General features: G+C 50.2%; 9 protein-coding genes across 9 annotated transcripts; 6 read left to right on the plus strand and 3 right to left on the minus strand.

Moving 5' to 3' along the window:
* Positions 1 to 4,827: 4,827 nt before the first annotated feature.
* Positions 4,828 to 7,383, plus strand: BKA55DRAFT_595701 (uncharacterized protein; the record flags this gene model as incomplete). The annotated part of the gene is made up of 3 exons (XM_046195841.1): positions 4,828 to 4,981; positions 5,067 to 7,188; positions 7,245 to 7,383. 3 exons carry the CDS (start codon positions 4,828 to 4,830, stop codon positions 7,381 to 7,383), a joined length of 2,415 nt encoding a protein of 804 aa, XP_046046744.1.
* Positions 7,384 to 8,798: 1,415 nt separating this feature from the next.
* BKA55DRAFT_595702 (concanavalin A-like lectin/glucanase domain-containing protein) lies at positions 8,799 to 9,885 on the plus strand (the record flags this gene model as incomplete). Its single annotated transcript, XM_046195842.1, has 2 exons — positions 8,799 to 9,089; positions 9,277 to 9,885. The coding sequence occupies 2 exons, from the start codon at positions 8,799 to 8,801 to the stop codon at positions 9,883 to 9,885; spliced, it is 900 nt and encodes a 299-aa protein (XP_046046745.1).
* A 465-nt stretch (positions 9,886 to 10,350) lies between these two features.
* On the plus strand, positions 10,351 to 11,499 carry BKA55DRAFT_517541 (uncharacterized protein; the record flags this gene model as incomplete). The annotated part of the gene is made up of 1 exon (XM_046188194.1): positions 10,351 to 11,499. One exon carries the CDS (start codon positions 10,351 to 10,353, stop codon positions 11,497 to 11,499), a length of 1,149 nt encoding a protein of 382 aa, XP_046046746.1.
* A 1,134-nt stretch (positions 11,500 to 12,633) lies between these two features.
* BKA55DRAFT_517599 (uncharacterized protein) lies at positions 12,634 to 14,758 on the plus strand (the record flags this gene model as incomplete). Its single annotated transcript, XM_046188200.1, has 2 exons — positions 12,634 to 12,693; positions 12,824 to 14,758. The coding sequence occupies 2 exons, from the start codon at positions 12,634 to 12,636 to the stop codon at positions 14,756 to 14,758; spliced, it is 1,995 nt and encodes a 664-aa protein (XP_046046747.1).
* Positions 14,759 to 15,018: 260 nt separating this feature from the next.
* On the minus strand, positions 15,019 to 16,863 carry BKA55DRAFT_692421 (uncharacterized protein; the record flags this gene model as incomplete). The annotated part of the gene is made up of 3 exons (XM_046199783.1): positions 15,019 to 15,530; positions 15,583 to 16,783; positions 16,837 to 16,863. 3 exons carry the CDS (start codon positions 16,861 to 16,863, stop codon positions 15,019 to 15,021), a joined length of 1,740 nt encoding a protein of 579 aa, XP_046046748.1.
* Positions 16,864 to 17,111: 248 nt separating this feature from the next.
* Positions 17,112 to 19,621, plus strand: BKA55DRAFT_574249 (lung seven transmembrane receptor-domain-containing protein). The gene is made up of 7 exons (XM_046193287.1): positions 17,112 to 17,543; positions 17,613 to 17,646; positions 17,699 to 17,865; positions 17,919 to 18,282; positions 18,336 to 18,410; positions 18,459 to 18,701; positions 18,753 to 19,621. The coding sequence occupies exons 1-7, from the start codon at positions 17,472 to 17,474 to the stop codon at positions 19,412 to 19,414; spliced, it is 1,617 nt and encodes a 538-aa protein (XP_046046749.1). The 5' UTR covers positions 17,112 to 17,471; the 3' UTR covers positions 19,415 to 19,621.
* Positions 19,622 to 19,716: 95 nt separating this feature from the next.
* On the minus strand, positions 19,717 to 21,425 carry BKA55DRAFT_516953 (S-adenosyl-L-methionine-dependent methyltransferase; the record flags this gene model as incomplete). Its single annotated transcript, XM_046188138.1, has 4 exons — positions 19,717 to 20,579; positions 20,631 to 20,835; positions 20,884 to 21,153; positions 21,201 to 21,425. 4 exons carry the CDS (start codon positions 21,423 to 21,425, stop codon positions 19,717 to 19,719), a joined length of 1,563 nt encoding a protein of 520 aa, XP_046046750.1.
* Positions 21,426 to 21,752: 327 nt separating this feature from the next.
* BKA55DRAFT_541520 (kinase-like domain-containing protein) lies at positions 21,753 to 23,173 on the plus strand (the record flags this gene model as incomplete). The annotated part of the gene is made up of 2 exons (XM_046190379.1): positions 21,753 to 22,273; positions 22,324 to 23,173. 2 exons carry the CDS (start codon positions 21,753 to 21,755, stop codon positions 23,171 to 23,173), a joined length of 1,371 nt encoding a protein of 456 aa, XP_046046751.1.
* A 527-nt stretch (positions 23,174 to 23,700) lies between these two features.
* Positions 23,701 to 24,534, minus strand: BKA55DRAFT_595709 (uncharacterized protein; the record flags this gene model as incomplete). The annotated part of the gene is made up of 2 exons (XM_046195843.1): positions 23,701 to 24,353; positions 24,405 to 24,534. The coding sequence occupies 2 exons, from the start codon at positions 24,532 to 24,534 to the stop codon at positions 23,701 to 23,703; spliced, it is 783 nt and encodes a 260-aa protein (XP_046046752.1).
* Positions 24,535 to 24,866: the final 332 nt, after the last annotated feature.

Raw genomic sequence — 24,866 nt, forward strand, 5'->3', positions numbered from 1 at the left:
ACAAGAGGCATCGTCCAGCCAGCGACTGCAGGTGACGGCTCTGTTTGCTTTGCGGCAATCAACCTCTTGCAGATCAGCACGAAACGATGCTCTCCTGTTTGTTTTACTCGCACGTACACTCCAAAGCGATTACTCGAGTGAGTCAGCAATAATCAGGTCAGGTCGGTTCGTGGAGGCCGGAAACATCACCGAATCCGTACTAACATGACCTTAACGGGTTACCATTATTGCACAACGCGTCCTCTGCTAAGTGACAGATAAGACAAGACTCCCAGGTCCCCTGCCCTCCAATCTTATTCTCGTCGTCCTGTTATTCGGCTAGGGAATGTAAGAAAACGTAAGACTTTAATCCCAAGTGACAAAAAAACTTAGACGAGTTGGAAATATTCCAAGATGAACTTAGCAGCCTCTCTGACTCGTCATTTCCGTCCCCTACTTGCAGCGTCTGGCTCAAATATTAGCCCATGGTGACGGTGCCACTGTGAGAGTGTGAGTCTGTCTCCCATGACTACGGCGACGATGTGCACGTCCATCATTCCCCTCCATCCTACCGCAACGCTATCTGAGGGAGGTGCTGGCTCGGAAAATCATGTGCATGCTTTTGACAGCCTCAAAGCTATTGTGCAGCTGCGGCTGGTTTTGCGTTATCTGTGTGTGATGTTGGGGTTGCATTCCGTTGGTATTTGAGTTTGATGGGAGGGGTCTCAAGCAGGCCACCAACAGAGAAATCCCACAAAGGTTGAATTCACACGAACAGAGCAGGTCGAAAAAAAAGTACACAGCGAGGAGCAAAAATGCACTCCACCATCCATCGCCTTGACACCACGTGGAGCCTGACCAAATTCATGGCTCCCTACACCGGGAGACTGCCGCGGACCCGCCCGCTATTGGCGTGGATCTCGTAACTTTTGCTCTGGAAACGCAAGGGTCAGAGAGGAGATTATGCATCATCTTTTAAAGTTCCAGGCGTTTCACAGCCAGTCAAGTAAGATGTGAATGCCGTTGAAAGCAAATGATGTAGCGTCCCGAACCGTGCCGTCTGAGTTGAGCTGATCTGAGTTGGTGCAGACCAGAATGGGTGGCTAGAGACTGCTCGTTACAAACAGTATGTCAGACCGTTAACGTCTTTTTGCAACCATCTGTTACAAACGGACGACAACCCCTCATCCCAAAGCGGTGGACTTCCCCTCCATCCTTCCAACGTTGGGTGGATTAACTGCTGGATCCGTTCGGGCGCCAGTGCCGTCCGACCGTTGCGGGGTATAACAGCATCACAGGACAGATAGGTTGCAGATCCGAGGAGGCCGGAGAGCTGAGAGGGGCTCAGTAGCGCAACTCGCAAGTTTCCATTCTTTCTACAGCGAGATGAACTCTTCTAGCTCGCAACTCGTCTCCCCGGTGCTGTCCGTCATGTTCATTCCTCTGGTAACAAGTTTTGCACTGTGGCTTGTCCCTGGTGTAGTGGATACGCGAATGAATCATTTAACGTTCTGTGCTGCTGAAAGGAGATAAAAAAGAAAATGATTTTCTCTGCTCTTACCATCCATGGCTGATTGTAAAAATCGAGTGTATGTAAAAAGTGTGATGCCTAGAAGCTTGCCAATGATCGCTCATGTTTCTCCTGTCGATCTCGCGGGCTAGATTCATCGTTCATCTCTAACATAAGGTATTGAATGATGATGTTGTACATATGGCTTTTGCCTCTTTTGTGGAACGTTCGCATATCTGTGATGTTGTTTGCCTCCCTGCATTGGATTTGATATTTGTTATCATGGGTGACTTCATGCGTCCATACCGAATTGTTCAGATTAACGAGCCCCTTATCAGTTCCAACGTTAATCACGGCACAGCCGATGATGGTCAAATCAAGTCTCCCTCGCACCAAACAAATGCTGGGAGAGTCGAGGAGACGGTGTAGCCTGGACATGACTGGTGTGTTGCAGGTGCTGTTAATGGGCGGAATTAATAGGTGGATGAAGCAATGTTCCAGAGAAAAACATGGATGCCACGGACTGTTTGACAGATCAAAACCTTGGTAGCCATACACAGCTGATGAGGGGTCGCTTGTTAAGTAGCCCGTCGATTGTGATAAATATTAGCTGATGATATAAAAAGGTCGATGAAATTAAACACCCCTAATCAGAGAGATTAGTAGTGTTCCAGAGTTGTGGTTTAAGCGGTGAGCCGTGTCGATGTGATATTTAGCACTATGTGTAAATAGCTGTCAGACGCGCAGACGCGTACAGTGCATATTAAGCTAGACCAAGCGTTCTGATACAGGGGTAATTGACGCGAATCCGACAGGAAGTCTCATCAACTTCCCCGTGTAGACCGTCTCCCGCTAGGATTTAACGCGCTTGACCGGGGAGCTTCGCATCAAGTGGGGCGCGGGATGCAAGGCGTGCCCGCGACGACTGTGATCCCAGCCCTTGCGCCGCTGTGCTGGGAACGGATCCTCTCTTTGACAGGCCGTCGTGCTATGACGCTACGCCTGAATCGCGTTGGTTGAAAAGGAAGACAGTGCTGGGACGAAATGGCCAGGGCATGAAGTTCAACGAGGCGGGCCTCCGAGGCACTGTAGGGTTGACCATCCAGATGAAGCAAAGGACCAGAGGCTGTTAGTGAAATTTTGGTGGTGATGGAGCTCCCTGAGCTTCCCCGCCTGATCGCTTCAGCCTGGTCCGGATGATTTCATGATTTTTGCGATCACGTTTCCAAGATCTGACTGTTTTGGCTGCTTGGCCGATGCGCGGCGGCTGAGAATTGGCCTTCCCATCTTTAGACTCGTCTGTTGCTGTGTCATCCTTGGTGGCCAACGATAATGCGTGTCTCGTGCCTCGTTTCTCGTTCCTTACCATATCATCGATTAAGCTGCGCTCCTTGATTAGACAATTGAATCCCTGCTCCTATTGGCTTCCATTCTCCGGCCGCGTTCCCCTGTCGCCTGTATGTCTTTGACATGCCCCCCGGCTCCCCTTGCCCCGTGGATAATGGGCTAGTGGGCCAGTGACCTTGTACCGCCATTCTACGAGGCGGACAGGACGGATTACGGAGTGAGTGGATAGCCGTTCCCTGTCTGTTCAGCAAGGTCTTTCGACACCGACATTGACTCCGACTTTTTGTATCCGTCACCGACTCTATTACCGTCAAGTATACGATATATCGTTCTTGACCGACGGTTTAGTAAACGGAATCGTGTCTGTGACTCTGCGTTAGGGTATGCATGAAAGAGCAAAAATACTTCCCCGTTGTGGATGTCTCCATCAAACGTCCGCTATCGTTTCCATGTGGATGTGTCCACTCAGGCTGACATAATGAATCGTGGCCGAGAAAAGAGAAGGTTTGGCGAAGCCAAGGCTTGCACCTCTGCAGGAACCCAGGGAAAAGAGTGTACCAAGTGACGAGTGTATGCAAGTATATTTGCACCTCTGTCAAAGTGACAGTGTACCTTGACGATCTCGTGCTCTCTCAAAAGTCTTGATGGGTCTACTCCGTCCTTGATTAGCTTTGATTGCTCCGTACCGATTATCGTAACTTTGCGTGCCAGCCGTAGTGTAAATAGTGTCCGGACCAACAGTCCAGTCCCGTCTGTCTATCTGTCTGTCCTGTCTGTGCTGCTTTAATTGACGGATGGCGTTGGCTGCTAGGTTCTCCTGACAGAATTTTCATTGTCGGTGCTTGCTCGCCTCGTCCAAAGCTGAGTTGCTTGCTTCTTGTTCGTCCACAAGTAGTTTAGGGGCAAAACGAATGGCTGAACTGCCCCTCGTCACCCCTCCACAGAATTGGGCCCCGCTATTGTATCAGTGGAGCTTGGTTCGGTAAGGTCAGGTTTGTGCTCACCTGGTCTGGTCATGTTCGGTACGAGGTGCTCAGAGGCAGATGCCTGGGCTCACAGGGGTGTGATGGGGGCTAACGAGCCTAGCATTACTGGCCGGACGCTGGAAGTTGCTGCTGCATAGTGCTGCATTGGTTCTCTCAGTCGCTAAGAACAAGGTACCTAGCACGCCCAAGCCCACGATTGCCCGCCAAGGAAGGTCGACACTCCATGCACCTCTCTGTGCTGTGCTGTGCTGTGCTATGCTGTGCTGTGCTTCGCTGGCACGAGTACTCAATTTAGAGTCCAGTCACTCATCACTCACTCACTCAATCAGTCCAGCCTCAGCCAGTAACTTCTCAGCCACCCCTCTCCCTCCCTCGCTCCTTCCATCTCTCCCTCCTGTCGTCTCTTGTGTTCTCATTCCCTCTTCTTGGTTTTCCATGAATGTTCCCCTCCTTTCCTCCCCACCCAGAAAATAAGTGCCCCCCCAACTCCCGGGTCACTCTCCCCTCCGGATTTCTCCCCCTCTCTCCCGTCCGCCCCTCTAAGTCTTCTACGTCTGCTCCCCTCGCTTTTATTCCCTTCTTCTTTCAATTCCCCTCCATCACCAGCTCGACTCACCCGCAACCAACTCGCAACACTTCGCCCGTCTCATCCCGACCGGTTCATATTTTTATATATTTTTTTTTTTGAAGAGGCCAATCCAGAGCCTTCATCCCCCAACCAACACAAATAAACTCAGTCTTTCCATGACCATCGATCAATCATATCCAATGACCATCATCACGTTCAAGATCACCGCTTTCACCCTTTAAACCCCACGGGAGCGCGCGCGCAAGCGAAGAGCTAGCAGTCGAGAGCGAGAGCGAGAGTAACAATATTCTACGAATCAGACGATATTCAACCATCGTGCTGTCGGGCCCAGCCTAATTGTCCGATTTCCGATCGCAAACTTGCCGTCGTCCTTCGTCGCCGCCCAAATCTAGAAAACGCGACTTGACTACGTCGAGATGCCCGGTGCAAACGTAGCAGTCCTCCCGCCCCCTGCGGCCTCGACAGCATCTTCGCGAAAGGCCTCGCTGGCACCCGAACGCAAATACAAGTGCCAGTTCTGCAACAGGGCCTTTAGCAGGAGCGAACACCGAAGTCGCCATGAACGATCACGTACGTGTACCACCACTCTTGGCTTTCATGCCAACCCTCACCCCGCGACCCCTCTTCGCCTGGGCATAGACTAACTCATTCGCAGATACCAAGGAGCGTCCTTTCAAGTGCATGAAGTGTAGGAGTACTTTTGTCCGCCGTGACCTTCTTCTCAGACATGACCGTACCGTCCACGCCAAGGATGGCGGCGTACCTCTTCACAGCGATGGCAAACGCCGGGCCGGTCCCAAGACTCGCGCTGTCGGTGCCCCCTCAAAATCATCTATCGCTATCGATACTTCAACCCTGGAGCAAATGGAATCTGGTGCCGATGGCATCTTTGACGTTGAGACTGCTGCCATGCTTGTAGCCGATCTGCATCACAAGGCCACAGCCGCGATGCGCGAAGACCACTCATACGGGGACAGTCCATCGATGGCTTATTCACCTCACAACGCTTCTGCCATGGAGTCTACTGTGACCTACCCGTCTGGCGCCATCGCATTGCCTCAGGTTCAGTGGGATGGGTTCATGTCTCAATCAGTTGCCGAGCCCAAAGCCCACTCGATAACTTCCAGTGCATCCGGGTCATTCGAGTCTCAACCTTCTTTCGCCAGCGGAACCACCCTGCAAGCTAATTCAAATCAGCTTCCCCCTATCAGCGGACAGAACTGTAATGGCCTAGTACCGGCTCTGCAGTCCATGATCAACTCATTGCCCAACTCTGCCGCTGCGCCGCCATCTCCATGGTCTTCAGAGTCATCCAAGCCTGGATACAAGGCTCCTGAAGTGATGGGTGATGACGAGCGCAACGCTATCCTGGACAACATTCGCAGCGCCGACAGCGAGCATGCCATCCCTGAGGGTTTCCGCCTACCTGGCCTAGGTTCCCTGAATCGATACCTCTCAACATACTTCGGTCTATTCCATCACCATCTGCCTTTCTTGCATCCTGCTTCATTTCATCCTACCAAGGTTTCACCCCAGCTATTGTTAGCAGTTCTCAGCATTGGCGCCTTATATGCTTTCGACCAAGAACAAGCATACATGCTTCATATTGGCTCCAAGGTTCTGGTTAACCAGTTCCTACAAAGTAAGGAGAATTTTAGCTCCCGAAAGTGTCCCCTGTGGACGATGCAGAGCAACCTCCTCAACATGATCTTTGCTAGCTGGAGTGGTGACCCTAAGGGCTTGGAGTGGACCTGCTCAATCAAGAGTCTGCTCGCCAACATGGTCGCTGGTAACAGGTACGAGCTGAAGCTTCGCCAAGAAGCTCGGTCAGGTGCAAAGCCCACTCGTGCCGAATGGATTGAAGACGAAGGCTGCCGTCGTACATACTACGCTGTCTACATCTTCTTTGGTCTTTTGACGCTTACATATAACCATACACCTGCCATCAGTTTTAGCGAGTTTGAGGATTTACAGCTTCCTTCCACCGAAACGCTATGGAACTTGCAGATAACAGACGAGGCGACATGGCAAGAACATCTGGCAGCTTCTACTACCGTCACCTTCATGGAGGCTCATGACAACCTTTTCCAGGGCGAGACGCTTCGATACAGCACATTCGGCACCCGCGTCATGATCAACGCTTTGTTTCTTGAGGTCTGGTATCACAAGCGCAGCCCTGAAGCACTGCAAGACGTGGTAACAGAGTACAAGTTGCGGCTGGCACTGGAAACATGGGACAAGTCCGTGGATATGTGTGAGGCCGAGGCTTTCCCTGTGCCGATCAGTGCTCCCCACGAAGGCCATCCTTTGATCTTCAACGCAAAAGCCATGTACCGCAATGCTCGTGCCCGCCTGGAAGTGGACCTTAAGGCGGTCCAGGAAGCACTTCGCTACCATGAGTCCTACGAGGTTGCTGCTGCGATGACACATGCCCGGGATCGCGTGAAGCGCTCAAGTGAGATGATCAAGGTTATCGAGGAATGCTACAGCTGTCTAGAGACTGTTGTCTCTCAAGGAGTCAGATGGATTGCCCGTGTATCGCCTACCAACTGGAGCGTGGAACATGCGCTCTGCGGAATGGATCTCATGATCATTCTATCGCTGTGGTTGTATCGTCTGGAACATGACGAGGAGCCTGCGACCCAGGAAGAGATGGCCATGTACAATAAGGTTCGACAGCTTCTTGTGAAGGAAATTGATGAGAACTACATGTCCCAGCTGAGCGCAGTTGTCGCACGACTCTGGGGCTCGATACTCGATGAAGTTGTTGTTTGGGGGTATGTATTAACGGTCCAGAGGTCTCTCAGAATTGCATTGCTAACACTGCACGCAGCATGACACGACTTATGGGCGACGCCTTCAAATTGCATTCTCAGGCCCTTGTCGGCTACGTCGATGACCCTGAAGCATCCTCAAATGTCTCGACTCCCTCGATGATCTCGCAGGGAGCTGATGAGGATAGCGTGTACTAAAACTAATTAGCCATGACTGAAATGACTTTTTCCTTTGTTCGCCCTCGGGCCGGTTCGGGCTTTTCCTTTTCTCCTAGGCATATACCTCTCTGCTTGATTATGTTTGGTTTTGGTTGTGGGTTAATTCGTTCCTCTCTGACTTTGTCGGCTCCGGCGCGAAGGGCTCGGGAGGGAGTTGGACTCGTCTCGTCTCCTATGAATTTGTTTTCTCAATCTCCTTGTGGTTGTCATCTCATTATCTCCTTGGCGATACCCGAGACAGGGCGGGTAATCGCAATGTTCAGTCTACTGCAGTTTTATCATTGCAAGTCTGTTGTTGTTTGGCACGTCAGATGCCTTTTTGCCTTTGTTTATGTCTCTCTCTCCTTGTTGCATGGTTACAAAGGGTCAAACGGCATTAATTGGGGTCAAGGAAGGGGATCGGGAAACGGTTTTCGCATTGGGCTTGTGCCCCGGACAGAGGGAACTGGATCATTTGCGTAGTGACAGCGCAGGCTAATGACTGCGATGGCAGGACAGTTGGCAGGTCCAAGATGGCTATTGTCGCCTTCTACTTCCCCTGTTCTATATGCTATGGCACCTTTATTGTTTTCGTCTTATAATATTTTGCGTGTTTCTTTCTGTCGGCTTACAGGCAGTTTTCAACGCTCTGTTCGGTCTTGGTCTGCTTCGCATGGTATGGCATTGCTCTGCTTCGCCTCTGCTTCGATTCTTCTCCTATTTACTTATCATTTATTTTTTGTCGAGTTGTTTAGTTTGGTTTTCAGATACCTTGTTCGATATACAGATTGTTTCTTTTGCGGCCACATGACGGCAATAGCATGATCTGGCTTGTCATGGGTACCCCTTTTTGGGCCCACGACGCAGCGTCGCATACCGTCAAGAGGAGGCTGGCCCATACTCGTGTATAGAAGAATAGTGTTTGCTTTGAATAATCAGCACCTGTCAAAACATCATTTCTGGTTCTTTCTTGATATCTGTGACATGCCGAAAGTGATGGGCTCCGGTTGCTGAAGAGAATTAATTGTACAGGGGTAGACTGATCAAAGGCATCTTCATCAACACTTAGCTTATGCCCTCAAACATAATCATTACCTACAACAAACAAACGCCATATTTAATAAGACATGCTCTTTCTCTCATGCATGCATGCATGCATACCTACCTTACCTACCTTACCTACCTTGCCAAAGTTGCCCTTGGGACTTTGGAGAAGGTCCTCCCATGAACTACCTAAGCTCTAGAGCAGGCACCTCCGAGGATTTGCTTGAGGATGTCCAGCCCAAGATAGTCTAACAAGGACCTCCAATCTCAACTTGAGACTTACACCTCAATGTCAATGTGTTGAAACAAGATCGTCGTTACAACCAGAAGAGTCACTACTGTTTAGAAATCCCAATCACTTCTGTCTCATCATGATCTTCCCTCTTACACATTTTCTTGTGGCTGCCCGTCTGGTTTCTGGAGCATGCGAATGCGGTTACTCGATCAAAAACCCCGGAGGCAACAGCCCAATAGTGTTCACGGATCGGCTTGAGACCAAGTTCAGCCAGCTCCATAACGTCTCTGAAGGGCATGATTGGGTAGCTCAACAGTATACGGTATCGGCAGTAGATGGTCGGGGCAACTTCAGCAAAGCATTCCTACCCACCAATGTCAACACTCGCGGAACAAAATCTCGAGATGATTCTGGCCTTGAGCTACGTGTAGGAAGTGTCCTCAATAAAGACGATGCGATCCCCTCAAGCGAAGTCGACACAGCGAGACTTGACCTTCACTGGGGATCATTCCGAGCAGGCATGAAACTGACGGACGTCAACGGCACCTGTGCCGCTTTCTTCTGGGCGAGTACTCTGATGTCAAGAGCGATGAGATAAACTGACCAGTGAACAGTATTTCAACGATACTCAGGAGATCGATATCGAGTTCCTTTCCCGAGAGTTTGATTACGATAGTGGTACATACCTTATCAACCTAGTTGTCCAGTCCAAGAAATCCTTGGAGGCAGGCTACGATGCCAGCAAAACTGGCAGTTTCCAACGAGTCAAGCTAGATTTCGACCCGACAGACACCTTTCACGAGTATCGCTTTGACTATCTTCCAGGACAGGTCTTGTTCTATGCTGACAGCAAACTACTCACCCGAATGGAAGGAGGCGACATGCCTTCTTCTGGAGGTCATCTGATTCTTCAGCATTGGAGTAACGGCAATCCATTATGGTCTGGAGGTCCTCCAAAAGAGGATGCCATAGTCACTGTCAGTTATGTCAAAGCTTACTTCAACTCATCAAACAGTGAGCGCCAGTCGCAACTGGTGCAACAATGTCGCGAATCGTCAGAGGAAACCTCAGTGTGTGCGATCCCGAATGGCGACCTGGCATCACATGATGGTGAGGTCGATAATGCAGCTGTTAGCATAAGGAGAGTCGCGCAAGGAAGCATTGTCTGGGTTTTGGTTGTTGGCCTAATAATGCCCTTTCTGCAGTTGGGTCATGCTTTCTGAGTGGTGTGAATGGGTGCTGGATTGTCTGGCTACGACTTGAGGGCTTGGAGCTGTGATTGGGACCAATGTTTCGCTATGGCTATGGCGAAGACAGGAGAATTCGAGCAATCAAAGTATGTACTATTCTATTCAGTTGAGAAACCCTTCCGTTTGCACTATCATGTTGTAGGTTGTTCGGAAACCTGGAATCAGTGAGTGCTGACGTAGTCGAATCAGAGCTTCAAATCTCCTCTACCTTACGTTACCTAGTTACCTGATGTATTGTCTCAACCTTGGCTAAGAAACCAACAAAACTGGGCCCAAATCAAGGCAGAGGCAGCTTTGTAAGGTGAGGGGTTATAGATGCATTTTATAAGTAATAGATCTTTCCTTCAATCAAACTTGGCCAACCTGTTATCATATCCCCGACACCTTTCACTACATTATCTATCATATTATCCTGGTAGTGAACATAACTTTGCAAACATGCCTACAGAACCTTTCCTAGACATTATCCTCACCAATCATACAGACTCCAAGTCGCTCTTTGCGCACGTCACAGGTCGAGATGATCAGGGCGTTTTGATTCTTCTCGCAGATGGAGAGACGGTTCATCGGCCGAAATCGCCGTCTGAGATCTTACAGCCCGTCGGAGCAGATATCGCCATCCCCATCGGAGGATCAGGAGCTCAAAAGAAAGTGCGGATACCGCATATCTTTGGAGGGCGAATCTGGTTCTGCAAAGACAAGCCACTCACATTTCTTATCAACCCAGGACCAGCTGTGGTTGAACCGTCTGTGACGAATCCAACTGATCCCAACTTTGACGCTGATTGGGGATTCTGCGAGTTCACCTACAACAACGATCAACTGTACGTTAACGTGTCATATGTTGACTTCGTAAGCATTCCGATCGGCCTGGAACTTGAGAACGAGGCAGGCAAAGTCACGTGTGTTCCAGGCATGCCCAAGGATGGGCTTGATCAGGTCTGCGAGGGTTTGAAGCGTCAGGGTGAGAAGGACGGCGCAGGCTGGGAAAAGCTCGTGGTCAAGTCCAAGTCTGGCTCCAACCTCCGAGCATTAAGTCCAAACGCCGGTGCAGAGTTGCATCCAGGCTTACTGGAGAATTACTTTGCGCCAGAGATTGACGCGGCGTGGAAGCGCTACGAGAAGGAAGACATTGAAATCAACACGCAGGCAGAATGGGGCGATGTTAGGGGCCGTGTCCACGATGGCAAATTAGTGTTCAAAGACGTTGGAAAGGATAGGCTTAGCTTCCACTTTGAGAAGCCATCTACGCGGGACATTGTGTCTTGCAGCACGGGACCGTTTGCGGGCGGACCGGATGTGACGCCGGCGCAGCTCAACGTCGGAGCCCGGCTTGCGGCGGCGCTGAACCGGACGACGTTATCGGGCAACTGCCGACAGCCCGAGGGGGAGAAGGTCGAAGAGTATTACTGCAAGGGAGAGGGAAACACAAATCACTACTCTAGGATCTGTCATGAGGTTACGCTCGAGGGGAAAGGGTATGCGTTTCCGTATGACGATGTTGGTGCGTCTGGGGGAGTTGATCAGAGTGGATTCTTGAATGATGGGAGACCAAAGGTCTTGACTGTTCATGTTGGAGGACGGTAAAAGAAGCAGACTGTGTAACTCGAATAGAGATGATGATCAACAGCGGTCAGGTCTCGCTAAGGTTGATCTGCCGAGGATATGGATGGGCTCAGTTGAACGAACCACTGTAATCACTGAATCAACCGCACACCTTTTTAGCAAGCTTCATCATGTATGTAAGACATGCGGCTGTGGCTGATAATAGCATCTGCCACAGCCGCAATCAAGGAACGAAAGGGTTGCATATTGATCTTGTATTGTGACGTTGAGGGCCTCAAGTTTTATTCAAAGGTACAGTGTGATCATTGAGTCTTGCTCCCAATATTACTCAGTGAACACACGAACCAGTTCATAAGCTTATTACCTGTATATCAATTAATTTCATACATAACGTTTCCCTCTTTAGTACTACCCTATGCAAATATCATCTCAAACTGGTGGGATATCATTGGTAATACAATCTCTTTGGAGGCACACCGAGACGAGAGAAGGAGCACAGCCAGGCCCGCGCCTGCCCACCCAATCTGCAGCTAACAAGTTGCATCACGTCCAATCCAGTCCAATCCAAAGGAAGGAAGGAAGGAAGGGATCCAATCATTCCGCATACAACCCTTATGCTTCCTTCTGTGGATGCATGCATGGATCCTTATGGCTCGACCTACCTCAGATACTTTTCCCTCTCACATCTAAATTAATCTTTGGCCATAGATCCTTGTTCTTCAATTTCGCTCCTTTGGTCCTGCCTCGAGATAATTACTCTATTCTTCTCTCGTTTCTGATATCGACTCCGACTTTAATGATTTACGAATTACGATTTATGATACCCCAGACGAGGCCATATCAGTGATACTTACTTCGGGTACAGTTCATCATATCACACAAACACTCCGCACTTCCCGGGTTCCTAGCCGCCTCTGTCGATCCCCGCCAACAGTTACCGTCACCCCTTGGAACCTACCTTTACCCAAGAGCTTCTTGGACGACCTACAAACGGTCTTTGACCTTGTCGTGATAGCTCTGTAACCAATAGGTGCCCATCATGTCATGACTGCCAAAGCGCCATCCCTTTTGACCTCATCTTCTCTTATATTGACTTGATACGTCTGGGCACCTCGTCACGAGGCCGTGCGTCTTGCCTCTTTTATACGAGTCGTCATGGTATATTGCGGGAAGCCCTCCGGTGGCTGCTCCACTTGCCGTCGTCGCAAGATTCGCGTGAGTTGGCCCATTGCCACAATCCACATGAGTTCCGTCAACGTCCCACGACGGGCAACACCCGTCCCGGCCGTCGCCATCTCAGCCTGCTTCCCAGTGCTCTTACTGACATGTGAATCTCAAAATCAAGTGTGACCAAAAGGAGCCGGCATGCACGCAATGCGAGAAGAAGAATCAGCCATGCCCTGGCTATCGCAATCTTGTTGATCTCATGTTTAGAGATGAAAGCTCCCATGTTATCAAGAAAGCGGTCAAGACACGGGCTCGATCTAATCAATCACAAAAGAGTCCTGTCAGCCAGGAGCTCGCCTCGGCCTCAACATCTCCCCCACCATCCGTTGTGACTATCAAGTCACCTCCGACGTTCGCCATTGACCCGAGGTCCAGTGCAGCCCCCGCCCCTGCCACCAAGACAGAGAAATCGAACAAAGTCAAGGCCAGACGTGCTCGGAAATCTAACACTCGCTGCCGGGCGCCTGTCCTTTCCGCTTTAATTAACGACTGGAGCCGGTCTCCATCGGAAACTTCTCATGGAAGCCCGGGCGATGCCAACGACCTCAGTGGTCCAAGTGAACACACTGAACGCCGCGATCACTTGGATGAGGCTTTATCACCCGAACTCCAAGATCAGGGCACCGCTTTCTTCTTCTCTCGCTATGTTGTGGCCGACAGAGGTTCCTATCAAAACTATGCTTTCATATACGATGTATGGAAACCTCCGGACTCGGCGCAGGCTCAAGTTGATCCAGTCACTGTCAGTATGACAGCTGTTGGACTTGCAGGATGCTCACAAGTTTTTCGATCACCAGATCTTATGACACGAGCACAAGAGAGCTATGCTATTGCCCTTGGATTGACGCACCGTGCACTTCGCGACCCAATTGAAGTTGTAAAAGACACAACCATGCTCGCCGTCTTGATCCTCGGCACTTTCGAGTTTGTTTCGGGATACAGTTCCCACACGATGCGTGCCTGGCAAGATCACGTTAATGGAGCTGCCGCCCTGGCAAATATCAGAGGGGCTGCCCAGTTTCGAAGCAAAGCTGGTGCTCGCATGTTTCTCATGCTTTGCCATACAGTCCTTATAAGCTGCATACAGAGTGGCCTACCTATGCCACAAACACTAATAGACCTTCGACACGAGATCCCCCCTTCTGAAGAAGTTGGAGGACCTGATTTTCATGTGGCATACCCCATATACAAAGCACTGCAGGTGCGCTACGATATCAACACGAGAAAACTAGTCAATCTTGATGATGTGGTCACTGCCATATCAACTGTTGAGGAGGAGTTTTCATCGATACTCTCCGGACTGCCAGAATCTTGGAAGTACCATCGCGTACAGCTGACGCAACCGGACCCTCGAGTATCAGGACAAATATGCCACGTGTATGCCGGGCTTCTTCAATCCACCACTTGGAATATGGTGCGCGGAATAAGGATCCTGCTGCTAGAAACACTCGTCGAGCAGCTTTGCGCTGCTTCAGAATCGGCTGACCACACTGTACTGTCAGACAATCATCTCCAGTTACTTGCCAAATCTCTCAAAGTGTTGGATATGCTGGGACAATCAATTGCAGCCAGTGTTCCCCAGCACCTCGGAGTTGTCAGTATTCGGGACATGAGCAACCGAAAGGACCAAGGGCACACGGTGTCGATTGCTGCCAAGAAACAAGCATGCCGTGTTATATCGTCGCCGTTTGCGCAAGACTCACGAGCCGGCCCGGGAGAGGAGACATCCAGCAGCGGTGGTAGTCCGGTACTATTTGATCCAACGCAGTCGACGCCTCACACCGACGATGCCACTCGTTTCATGAGCCTTGCCTCCGCAAACAATACCATCATCTGGCCATTGTACATGCTCGGTATGTCATCGGCATGTTCCCCAGAAATGAAACAATACGCCATCGAGGGGTTGCAAGCTATCCACAGAGAAGCTGGTCTGGAACAAGCGCGTGTGGTTGCGGGACTATTGCAGGAGAAAGATAGCCCCCCTACTCCTAGCCCATCGCTTCTCAGCAAGCTTCCCATGGTTGACGCAAACGCTCTGCCCTCAACAGTCTGATCTATCAGCACGCCGAGCCTGACTTGAGTATGCGATAGTTAGATACGCTTCCCATTACTTTTCACAATTCGATCGGGCATCAAATTGAGACATGGCGACACGTCGTATGTCATGGTTGTAATACCAACGAGCTTTTCTCAATTCTTAGCATAATTTTCTGTTAGATGAGACGAGATGTAGAGTGCACATACCCAGCACCTTTGGATGGATTACCGGCGCATTGCAGTCTAGCATGGATAAAATGTTTCCCATTGCTTAATTTACCAATTGTCAAAGTTGCCAAAACCACCTCCCTTCATCTTCTTGCGTGCCGGTTCCTCCCACGTATCAACATCCTCAATATCAGCCTCGTTGGTCGTCGGTGTACTCTGCTGAGTTGCGGCCTTTAGGTATTTGCCAACGCTCTCCCCGGCTCCTGTGCTCTCGACAGTGCCGTCATTGCGTATCCGTTTGCCGGTCCACGTTGTCTTGTCGTCGTCTGTGCCACCTTGTAACCGAATCTTCTCCTGTTCCTTGCTCTGACGCTCGTTTTCCTGTTTCTGTTTCTGAAACTCGGCGAAAGGATCGTGAAAGATAACGATGTCTCTGATCACAATCTTGTTGAGGGGTCGGTTAGAACCATCTGTAGGTACATCCTCCATCTTGGAAAGAACATTGAGATTCTCGACAACTTTTCCAAAGACTGTGTGCTTGCGGTCGAGGTGTGGCGTAGGCTTATACGCAATAAAGAACTGGCTTGAGTTTGTATTCTTGCCCTTGTTGGCCATAGAGACTAGTGACAGAAGTTAGTGAGAATCACAACATGCTGAGAAAGGGCTACTTACTCGTTCCTCGGGCATTGTGTGACATTGGACCATCGAACTCATCGTCGAAATATTTCCCCCATATACTGTGCCCGCCTCGGCCCGTGCCTGATGGATCACCGCCCTGAATCATAAAGTTTGGGATGTTTCGATGAAAGGCTACACCCTTGTAGTAGCCAGTCTGTGCTAACCTGATAAAATTCCACACAGTCTTGGGCGCAAACTCAGGATACAGCTCGATTGTTAGATCGCCCAGATTTGTTTCTATTCTGGCATACCCGGTTGTCTTGACTCGCTTGGGCTTGAGCATATACTCCTCATCCGTCAACAGAGCTCTCTCGCCGCTTGTCTCAGGTGTCAGTCCTGTGCTAGTGAAACTAGCTGCGGCTTTGCCCGTGGTGTACGCTGCCGAGTTAGCAGCCAGCTTCTTGTCCTTGATCATAGAGTGGCGGACAACATTGTTGGCAGCTGCAGGCTTGGTGAGGGCAGTTGAGCTACGATTGACATCACCGCCCTGCTCACGAGCCTTGCGCGCCTTCTCCACGGCGGCTTTCGCACGTGAAACTTTGTCGCCCATGCTTCCTAATGCACTGGAGTTGATGTTGCCGGCATTGCGCTCCTCCTCCTGTTCCTTGGTCAATTGCGCCTGTTCCCCATCCTTCAGGTACTTGAACTGGTCCAGGTTGCGACTGGCCGCATTCTGGGGATCTTGGAGTGTAATTATGTCGGCGCGAGTAAACTCTTCGTCATCGACCAAGTCGCGCCAGGATTTGGCCTTGATATTCATACGTTCGACCGTATCCCAAGCGAAGACATTGGCGTAGGTGCCATGACGAATGGCAACAATATGTGTGTTGTCGGTGAAGACCTTGTACGTAACCGGATCGATCAAGTCGCCTTTCCCGTCGCTTAAGCCCGCGCCGAGAGAGTCCGATTCTGAATTTCGAGCAAAGTTAAGACGAATCAAATCTTTCTTTTGTAGAGGCTCGCCAGTGACGGGGTTCTGGTTGGGGTGCTTATCGAGCCAGGCGCCGATGACCTCAACGTCGAAAATCGTTCCATCAGGGGTGCATACAGGGTTCTTGAAGGGTTGGAGACTGGCGGCGCAAAAGTTAAAGGGAAGACGGCGAAATGATGCGCTGGCGCTTTGATTGCGAGAAGACGCGCCTGCGCCAACACTGGGGGAGAAGGCGTCGGCTGAGGACCACTCTGAGTGTGTAATCTGAAGTCATTGAGTTAGATAGAATATCAGTTTTGTTAAGGGCGTTGACCTACATAGAGCTTGTCTGTTCCTTTACCCATTGTTGCGCTGGTACAACATAAACTTGAGGAAAAAAGAAGCTATGATGATGGAATTTCACAGTCGCATTCACGGACTAATAACGTTAAACTTATGATGCGCCGCCACGCTAGGCTGTAGGTACCTTAGCAGCTAACATGGTGCCTGAGACGACCTGGGGCTTATCGCTATCGCGGACCGTTAAGCCAATGGGAAAGCAGAGGCCCTTGGCTTCTCCTGCCGCTGGTGCTGACCTGGCATCACGGGCGACCAATTACGTATACACGTTGGTTACTCCCTTGAATCTGTAACTCGTCCCTTAACTCGAGGCATCTTCTTTCTAACCTCGATTTTATTGGATTTGACTTATCAATTACCGTATCGTCTAACAACTCTACAAGTATCGATCATCGTCGAATCGATAAGGACGGCGCCAGAAAGGACTCTCGGCAGGCTCGACATGCTCCATAAATTGAGAAGCTCCCGCGCCACCACTTAAACGTTGCTCAAGTTCCCTTTGGTCTCGCACGTCTCGTCTTGAATTTTGGTCTTCTTTATTCCAACATCGCCTCTACTTGCCTTACCGACGCAACACGCCGAAGCTTCCGCCGCGACCACCGACACAATAATCATGAGGTTCCTAACGGGACTGCTCTTGCTGGGCATGTCCCTTTGGACAACCCAAGCTTATGAGATTGGACTGGTATGGGCGGCCTCCATCTGCGATACCAAGCGTTCGGATCGCAATTATGCTAACGCCTCTGCCATCTAGAGCGAGAAGGAAGGCTATCAAGAATACTGTACCGGTAGGCCATGCCTTTTGCATACAATGCGACTCTTCGATCTAACATGTTCCAGGCATGTACAGCAAGACCTCATGGGGCGGACCCGTCGATCCATTCATCCTCGTCAAGTTCCTCAACACCAGCAACTCCGATGTCAAAGATCCGATTGCGAGTCTGGTGATATTCGAGTGGAAGGACCGAAATCTCGTTGGAATCCCTGATCCGAATACTCCCGGCAACGTGAGTGCTCGCAAGTCCCTATGCATACTCCGCCCTCTTCTGACACATGATAGCGACTTGGCGTCTGTGGTGATGATTTCGTCAAGCAGGGTTACTGTAACAAGACTGATATTGGCAAATTCATCTTGCATCCCGATGTCGACAAGAAGTCTTCGAGCGTGGTCCTCACAAAGGCCGTCCACCTCAACAATGCTGCTCCAATCAACTATGCTATCAAGAAGACTGGTTACTATTGCGTTCTTACAGATGTGGTCAACACAAAGAAGTACGACCTAGTAGTCGAATATCGCAACGCTTATGGCGAGCTCGAGGCTACCCAAATTCCCAAGTTGCCTTTCTATGGCGGCATGAGTATCTTGTATGCTCTCCTTGCTGCCTACTGGGGTTTCTTGTACTATCAGCACAGACATGATATCTGTAAGCACAAACCTCGTATACGCTTCAACCAATTGCATGCTGACTTTACTCAGTGGCTGTGCAAAACTACATTACGGCCATCCTCATTTTCCTGGTGGTGGAAATGCTCATAACATGGGGTTTCTATGGTTCGTCCTCTCCCTTTGTTTAGTTTACCCGTCCTAACTCGAATCTAGAATACCAGAACCGTCATGGCTCGAATGTTGGCTCAAAGGTTTTCCTTACCATTGTTGGAATTCTCAACGCTGGCCGAAACTCGTTCTCATTCTTCTTGCTGCTTATCGTCTGTATGGGCTATGGTGTTGTGAAGCACACCCTCGGTAGGACCATGATCAGGGTGCGATGGCTTGCTGCGGCTCACTTCCTGTTCGGATTGGTCTACTCGCTGACTTTCCTCTCCATCACCCCCGAGACAGCTGGTAAGATCTCTTTAATGAATTGTTCAATTGACCATATCTGACCGAAAACAGGCCCATTCGTGCTTCTGATAGTCCTACCCCTGGCGGGCACATTGACTGCCTTCTATGTCTGGACACTCAACTCACTTAATTGGACCCTCAAGGATCTCCGCGAGCGAAAGCAGCACGCAAAGGAAGCTATGTACCGAAAGCTCTGGTGGGCTATTCTCATCAGCGTCATGGTCATCTTCGGCTTTTTCTTCTTCAACAGCTTCACCTTTGCCTCAGCTAGCGACCCTGACTTTGTTCCTTTCCACTGGAAGACACGATGGTTCATCCTCGATGGCTGGCTGAACGTTGTTTACTTTGCTGACGTCGCATGGATCGCCTACCTCTGGCGTCCTACTTCCAACAACCGCCGCTTCGCCATGAGTGACGAGATTGCTCAAGATGACGATGGCAACTTTGACCTTGGCGATATTGGTGTTCCAGGAGAAGACTCGGATGACGAGGATGTCGAAGTGGGCAAGACTCGTAACGATTCAAACAACGCCAATGGCCTCTCCTTTTCAAGTGCGTCGCAGAGCACCGCTCAACCACCGAGGAACAATACTCGTGCCGCTCCTCGTGAGTCACTAGAGAATGAGACCATCTTTGCTATAGGCGAGGATGGCGACAAATTCTCAGACGATGGAAGTGACGAAGAGGACGCAAAGCTTGTGAAAACGAAGTAAGAGGAGGATGACAATCGACTCACGCTGAATCTGCATGCGCTCAAAGTTGGGCGCATCCTTTTTGTGTAATTGTAGGGTTGTCGAAGGGATCAAATCTTACTGATGAATGAACTGAGTTTTCGATTATGCAACGTTTCCTTGCGTGGGTAGTGATGCGTGTAGTATATGGGCTTTTGGATAGATCAGAGTTGTCGTATAAGGATGCAATGGTTTGATCAATTTACATACTGTTACAATATCGTTTCAGGCTTTCCTCTCCTAAAGCATCGTGATGCAGTACGACGCCCAGGCACTCTCTGTTATTAACCCAAGACATCACCTCCAAACCCAACTGGCAGTCTTCGGCCATCATTCTCAGGCAGGATAGCCAACGCCTTATACAGTTTTCCCATACCGTCAGGGCCTTTATCAACAAGGCGCTTCCAGGCTCCGTCGATCTTATCAGCAGTCTCCTTGTCGACACCAGGCGCCTTGGTCAATTGCTCAGCACGCTCTCGTATACCCATCACCTCAAGGAAGTCACCCTGATTGACGGGTCCATGGACTTCCACGCCTTCACTCGCTGACATGGCCACTTCAGCGATGGCAGTGAAATCGACATCTGCGCTCAGATCGACCAGACCAGGCGCAGAAAAGGGGTTTACTCGCTTATGATGCCGGATACCGCGAAGGGAGTTGATAGGGACGGTGTCTGACGTTCCGTAATCAAGAATAAGGGCAGCACCGCTGGGCTTAGCCTTGGGATACTGTTCAGAACCGCCAATACGAGTTGCAAAGTCTGTAGCGAAGATGGACGCATCTGGACAAACTTCGATGACGGAACTGGGCATGTTCTTAAGCTTGCGATACCTTGTTGAGGTCTCAGGGAGGAAGCGAGAGTGACGAGTAGGAGTAGATGAAAGTGTAAGCTGGAACTCAGGAGGCGGTTCATCTTGCTGTGATTTCGGTGTTCCAAGTTGAGCGTGAGTGACGCCCGGCGGTGTTGGCGAGACCATCATTTCTCGCCATTCCATAGCGGCTTTGGTGTTCTCGGGTGGTGGTTGAGTAGGTGAAGTAGGTGAAGATGCCTTTGGTTGGGGAGGAGGAGCAGAGGCGGATTGGAAGCTGTGAATAGGGAGAGCGTCAAAGAACTCGTGAGCGATTATGAAGGGCATCTTGTCAGCTTCTGTATAATGCTGTTAGTTAGACTCGTGACATTATGTGAGATGCTGCCTACCAATTGGAATAGACTTGATAGTGTCAGTCCAGACAATCTGCTTGCCATTGTACTTGCTGGGACTATGGAAGCCAGACTTTGACTCTGATGATGGCGCATCTGGGCCACAGAGAAGTTGCTTCTGGGCGTTTCGAAGCTCACGACTGGCTTCAACCATATACACAGCGTCGATGCTGTTAGCCATCGCAGGAAATCGTTGGATGGTCTATAATCCAAGTTAGGAAGTCTCTCAAGTTCAACGAATGTCACATACTCGAAGCATATCATCCATAAGAGTACCACGACCAGGCCCAACCTCGATGAGTTGGACGCCCTCTTTAGGTCGACCCTGGCTGATCCATTCAGCGATGAACCAGATACCGATGAGTTCACCAAAGATTTGAGAAATCTCTGGTGATGTAACGAAATCTCCTTTTGTGCCAAACTGATCTCGACCTTCACCAATGGCTCCAGTGTAGTAACCTCCGATATCTCCAGTCAAGCACATGCGCATGTAACTGGCCAACGGAACAGGTCCAGTTGTCTAAAGAATCGTCAGTATGAAGAATAACTTATAGTCGTTTCACTTACTGATATGGCAGCAAAGAGTTGCTTGGCTAGAGGTGTCGACCATTTCCTCTCAGTCTCCTTCTGATTCTCATTCTTAAATATCTCATCAATATCTGTAACATTTTGATATTGACGAACAGTAGATGAGAAGCTCCGGCCAACACAAGGGTTGAACAAGTTTGGTTGTGGTACACATCGGCCACTGCTAAGCCTCGCAAGAGGCTTTAAGCCTAGTGACCTAAACATCTTGAGCCTGTCTCCTGTGAGCGAGAACAGTTGGCTACAGATTAAATCAACTGGCGATGTTCTCACTTGTAAGCTGTTGTAGTACAAGACCGCACGTGAAAGCATCAGTGGCGATGCTTTTCTGGAGTTGAAGCTACAGTACTTACTGATAAGATAAGCAACTCGTCCACGGCCATAACTTGGACGTTCCTCCCCGCAACACCAATGCGTTTCCTACATACACCAGGGGCTATTAGACAGTGTCGATTTCGTGACTTATAAAGTTTTGCGTTTCAATTCTCCTTTACCAATTACAGAAGCTATCCGCAGTCTCTCACGCCCGCCGCTATGTCCAGCAAATCTCGGTGGGCCGACACCGAAGAAGACGCTCGTATCGACGCCAAACTCAAGGAAGAAAAGCGACGCAAGAAGGCAGACAAGGCCCGAAAACTCGAAGAAGAGAAGAAAGCACAAGAAGCTGCACAGCAAACGGCGCTCGAAGTCGACGATGACCGGCCCTCGAAGCGACGTAGGATCACCCCCGAACCAGGCGCAAACCAACAAGACAAGGCACCTCCAGCGAAGCTCTTGCGGTTTCCAGCTGGCACCTGGGGGAAGTGCAAAAGTGTTGAGAACTATGAGAAGTTAAACGATATCGAGGAGGGAACTTATGGCTGGGTTGCGCGGGCGACAAACAAAGCTACAGGAAAGGTTGTCGCGCTCAAGAGGTTGAAGCTGGAACCTCAAGATCGAAACGGTCTCCCCGTTACAGGCCTACGCGAAATACAAATTTTGAAGGATTGCCAACACCGGAATATTGTTACCATGGAAGAGGTTGTTGTAGGGGACGACATATCACGGCCAGACAAGTAAGCACGCGACACTTGGTGTTGAAGACTACAACTAACAGCCACCCCAGCTCCTTGTTCCTCGTCCTCGAATTCGTCGAACACGATCTGAAATCCATCCTCGAAGATATGCCCGAACCATTTCTCTCTTCCGAAGTAAAGCGTCTCCTATTACAGCTTACATCAGGCATTGCGTACCTCCACGACAACTGGATTCTCCATCGCGACCTCAAGACCTCCAATCTCCTCCTTAACAATCGTGGTCAGTTGAAAATTGCCGACTTTGGCATGGCCCGCTATGTCGGCGATCCCCCACCCAAACTCACACAACTCGTCGTCACTCTTTGGTACCGAGCTCCGGAGCTACTACTTGGCGCAAAGACATACGATGCGGCGGTAGACATGTGGAGTGTGGGCTGCATCTTCGGCGAGCTGATAACCCGGGAACCTCTTCTTCAGGGTAAGAATGAAGTTGATCAAGTCTCGCGCACCTTTGAGCTCTGTGGTGTTCCCACAGAAGAGACCTGGCCTGGTTTCCGTCGTCTCCCCAATGCACGCTCATTGCGACTCCCTAAGACACAAGTTGCTACCGGATCTGTCATTCGCGCTCGCTTTCCTAGTCTCACTACCGCAGGCGCCAGTTTGCTGGGTGATCTACTATCACTTGACCCCGAAAGAAGACCGTCGGCGAAAGAGATGCTTCAGCATGAGTACTTCCGACAGGACCCAAAGCCTAAACCCGAGAGCATGTTCCCGACGTTCCCTAGCAAGGCGAATCAAGAGCGGCGAAGACGTGCAGAGCCTCATGCGCCCGTGCGCGGTGGACAGGCTGCGTCGCTGGGCGATGCTGATTTCAGTGGTATTTTTCAGGGGCGGGATAAGGAAGAGAGGGGAGCAGGATTTCAGTTGCGTATGGTTTAAGTTTATGTGCACTGAAGCTCCAACGTTGTTCCTGAGAGGCGAAAGAAGCCATCGACGTTTACCACCACATGTGGAAATAGACTTGAAGCACATAATTGACTATCTATGCGGGTTAGCCTTATTATAGATTTGAACGCATACAAGAACCTTGATGGAAGACTAGAGATCAAAGATTCAAGACAGGGGTTATGATTATCTGAAGACAAACTCGCTGCAATCGGTAGCCAAGGACCGACGAGATTAATATGTATATAGTAGATAAGATCATTAAATGATATCGACTCATTTCGACCGCCTGATTAATCATAAGCATCCAAACCGGGGATCTCCCCGTTCTTGCGAGGTGACTTCACCACAGCGACATCCGTCTGCCAACGCCCTCACCAAACTGTGAAACATCCAAATGAAAAGTGAAAGTACAATCAATAAACAATTTTTCTCCTTCTGATGCTCGCCTGCCCATAACACCCCCGAAAATAACTCCTAAGATCAGTTGCAAAAAACAGAAATGGCACTGGGTGTTTTGACTAGTTGTTGCAGATATCACAGTTCCACTGGGGATAGGGTGTGTAGGCTGCGGGTGTATACATGCCAAACTGGAAGGTCTTCTCAACTTGCAGATAGCCAGGAGAGGGGAGGTCGGTGATGGCCGAGTCAGAATCCTTGATGATAAGAGTGTACATGCCGACCACGAGAGGAGCATCGGGGTCGTTGGCCTGCTTGCTGGTGTCCCAGACGTAGGTGGGGTTGGTCGCAAAAGTCATGTTGGCAGTGAGAGTGTATGTCTCGCCGGCGGAAGACTGGCTGACGAGGACGTCGATGGCGGTTGGTGTGCCCTCAAGCGAAGTGTAGTTCCAGCCAAAGGTGGCGTAGTCACCAATCTTGAATAGAGGTGTAGGAACATACATGGTATCGGGAAGTGTCATGCTCACACCACCGGGTTGAACATCAGCAGAGAAGGTTGTGCGCTTGGGCGCAGATGTTCCAGTCTTGGTGCCAGACTTCTTCTTGCCTGTCTCAGTTCCGGTCTTGGTGTTCTCTGCAGTTGCGGTCTCAGTTCCTGTCTCGACTTTGGCGGTGTTCAAGTTGGTCTGCTTGGCGGTGTTCTTTCGGGTACTTGAAGCCTCTCCCCCATCGGTCTTATCTTGACGAGCCTTGATAACGCCAGTCTCCTGGGGCACTACGGAGAGTCAGTAAAAAGGGGGTTTATGAGTGAGAGGAATAAGCGTACTGGCTTCATGCGCAACGCGTCGGACAACGACAGAGTCGGCATGAGGAAACCAATCGGGCCATGCTGCCGCTAGAGGGGCGAGAGAAGAGAGGCAGACAGCCAGTTGAAGGAGGTTCGACGTGGGACGCATGATGAGATCGTTGGTGGGTTTGAGAACGAAAGGGGGTCGAAATAGAGTCAGGAGGACCACAGCGGTTGTGGTTAGCGATTAATCGATGAGGAAGCCTCGGGTCTCGATGATGATGTCGATATTTATTGATTATATTTCAAGGGATAGATCGTTTGAACGTTATCAATACTAGATACCGATGCTGGAGATTGCCAAGCGTGTCCAAATCGACGAGTGAACGAAGGGTGAAGCGTATAGTGAAGGTAGAGAAGTAGCAAAAGGCGAGAAACAACAAAGGTCGATGAAACGATGGCTACGACGATCTGCTGCTAGTCTCAAAAACGCTGGAATTG

Source organism: Fusarium redolens (genome assembly GCF_020744475.1).
Source record: "Fusarium redolens strain MPI-CAGE-AT-0023 chromosome Unknown BKA55scaffold_12, whole genome shotgun sequence".
NCBI lineage: Eukaryota > Fungi > Ascomycota > Sordariomycetes > Hypocreales > Nectriaceae > Fusarium > Fusarium redolens.

Coding starts and splice junctions, on each gene's coding strand:
- BKA55DRAFT_574249 (XM_046193287.1), top strand. CDS start 17,472: ATGAGGTTCCTAACGGGACTGCTCTTGCTGGGCATGTCCCTTTGGACA. Junction 17,866..17,918: donor ATCCGAATACTCCCGGCAAC/GTGAGTGCTCGC, acceptor GACACATGATAG/CGACTTGGCGTCTGTGGTGA. Junction 18,283..18,335: donor TCAGCACAGACATGATATCT/GTAAGCACAAAC, acceptor GACTTTACTCAG/TGGCTGTGCAAAACTACATT.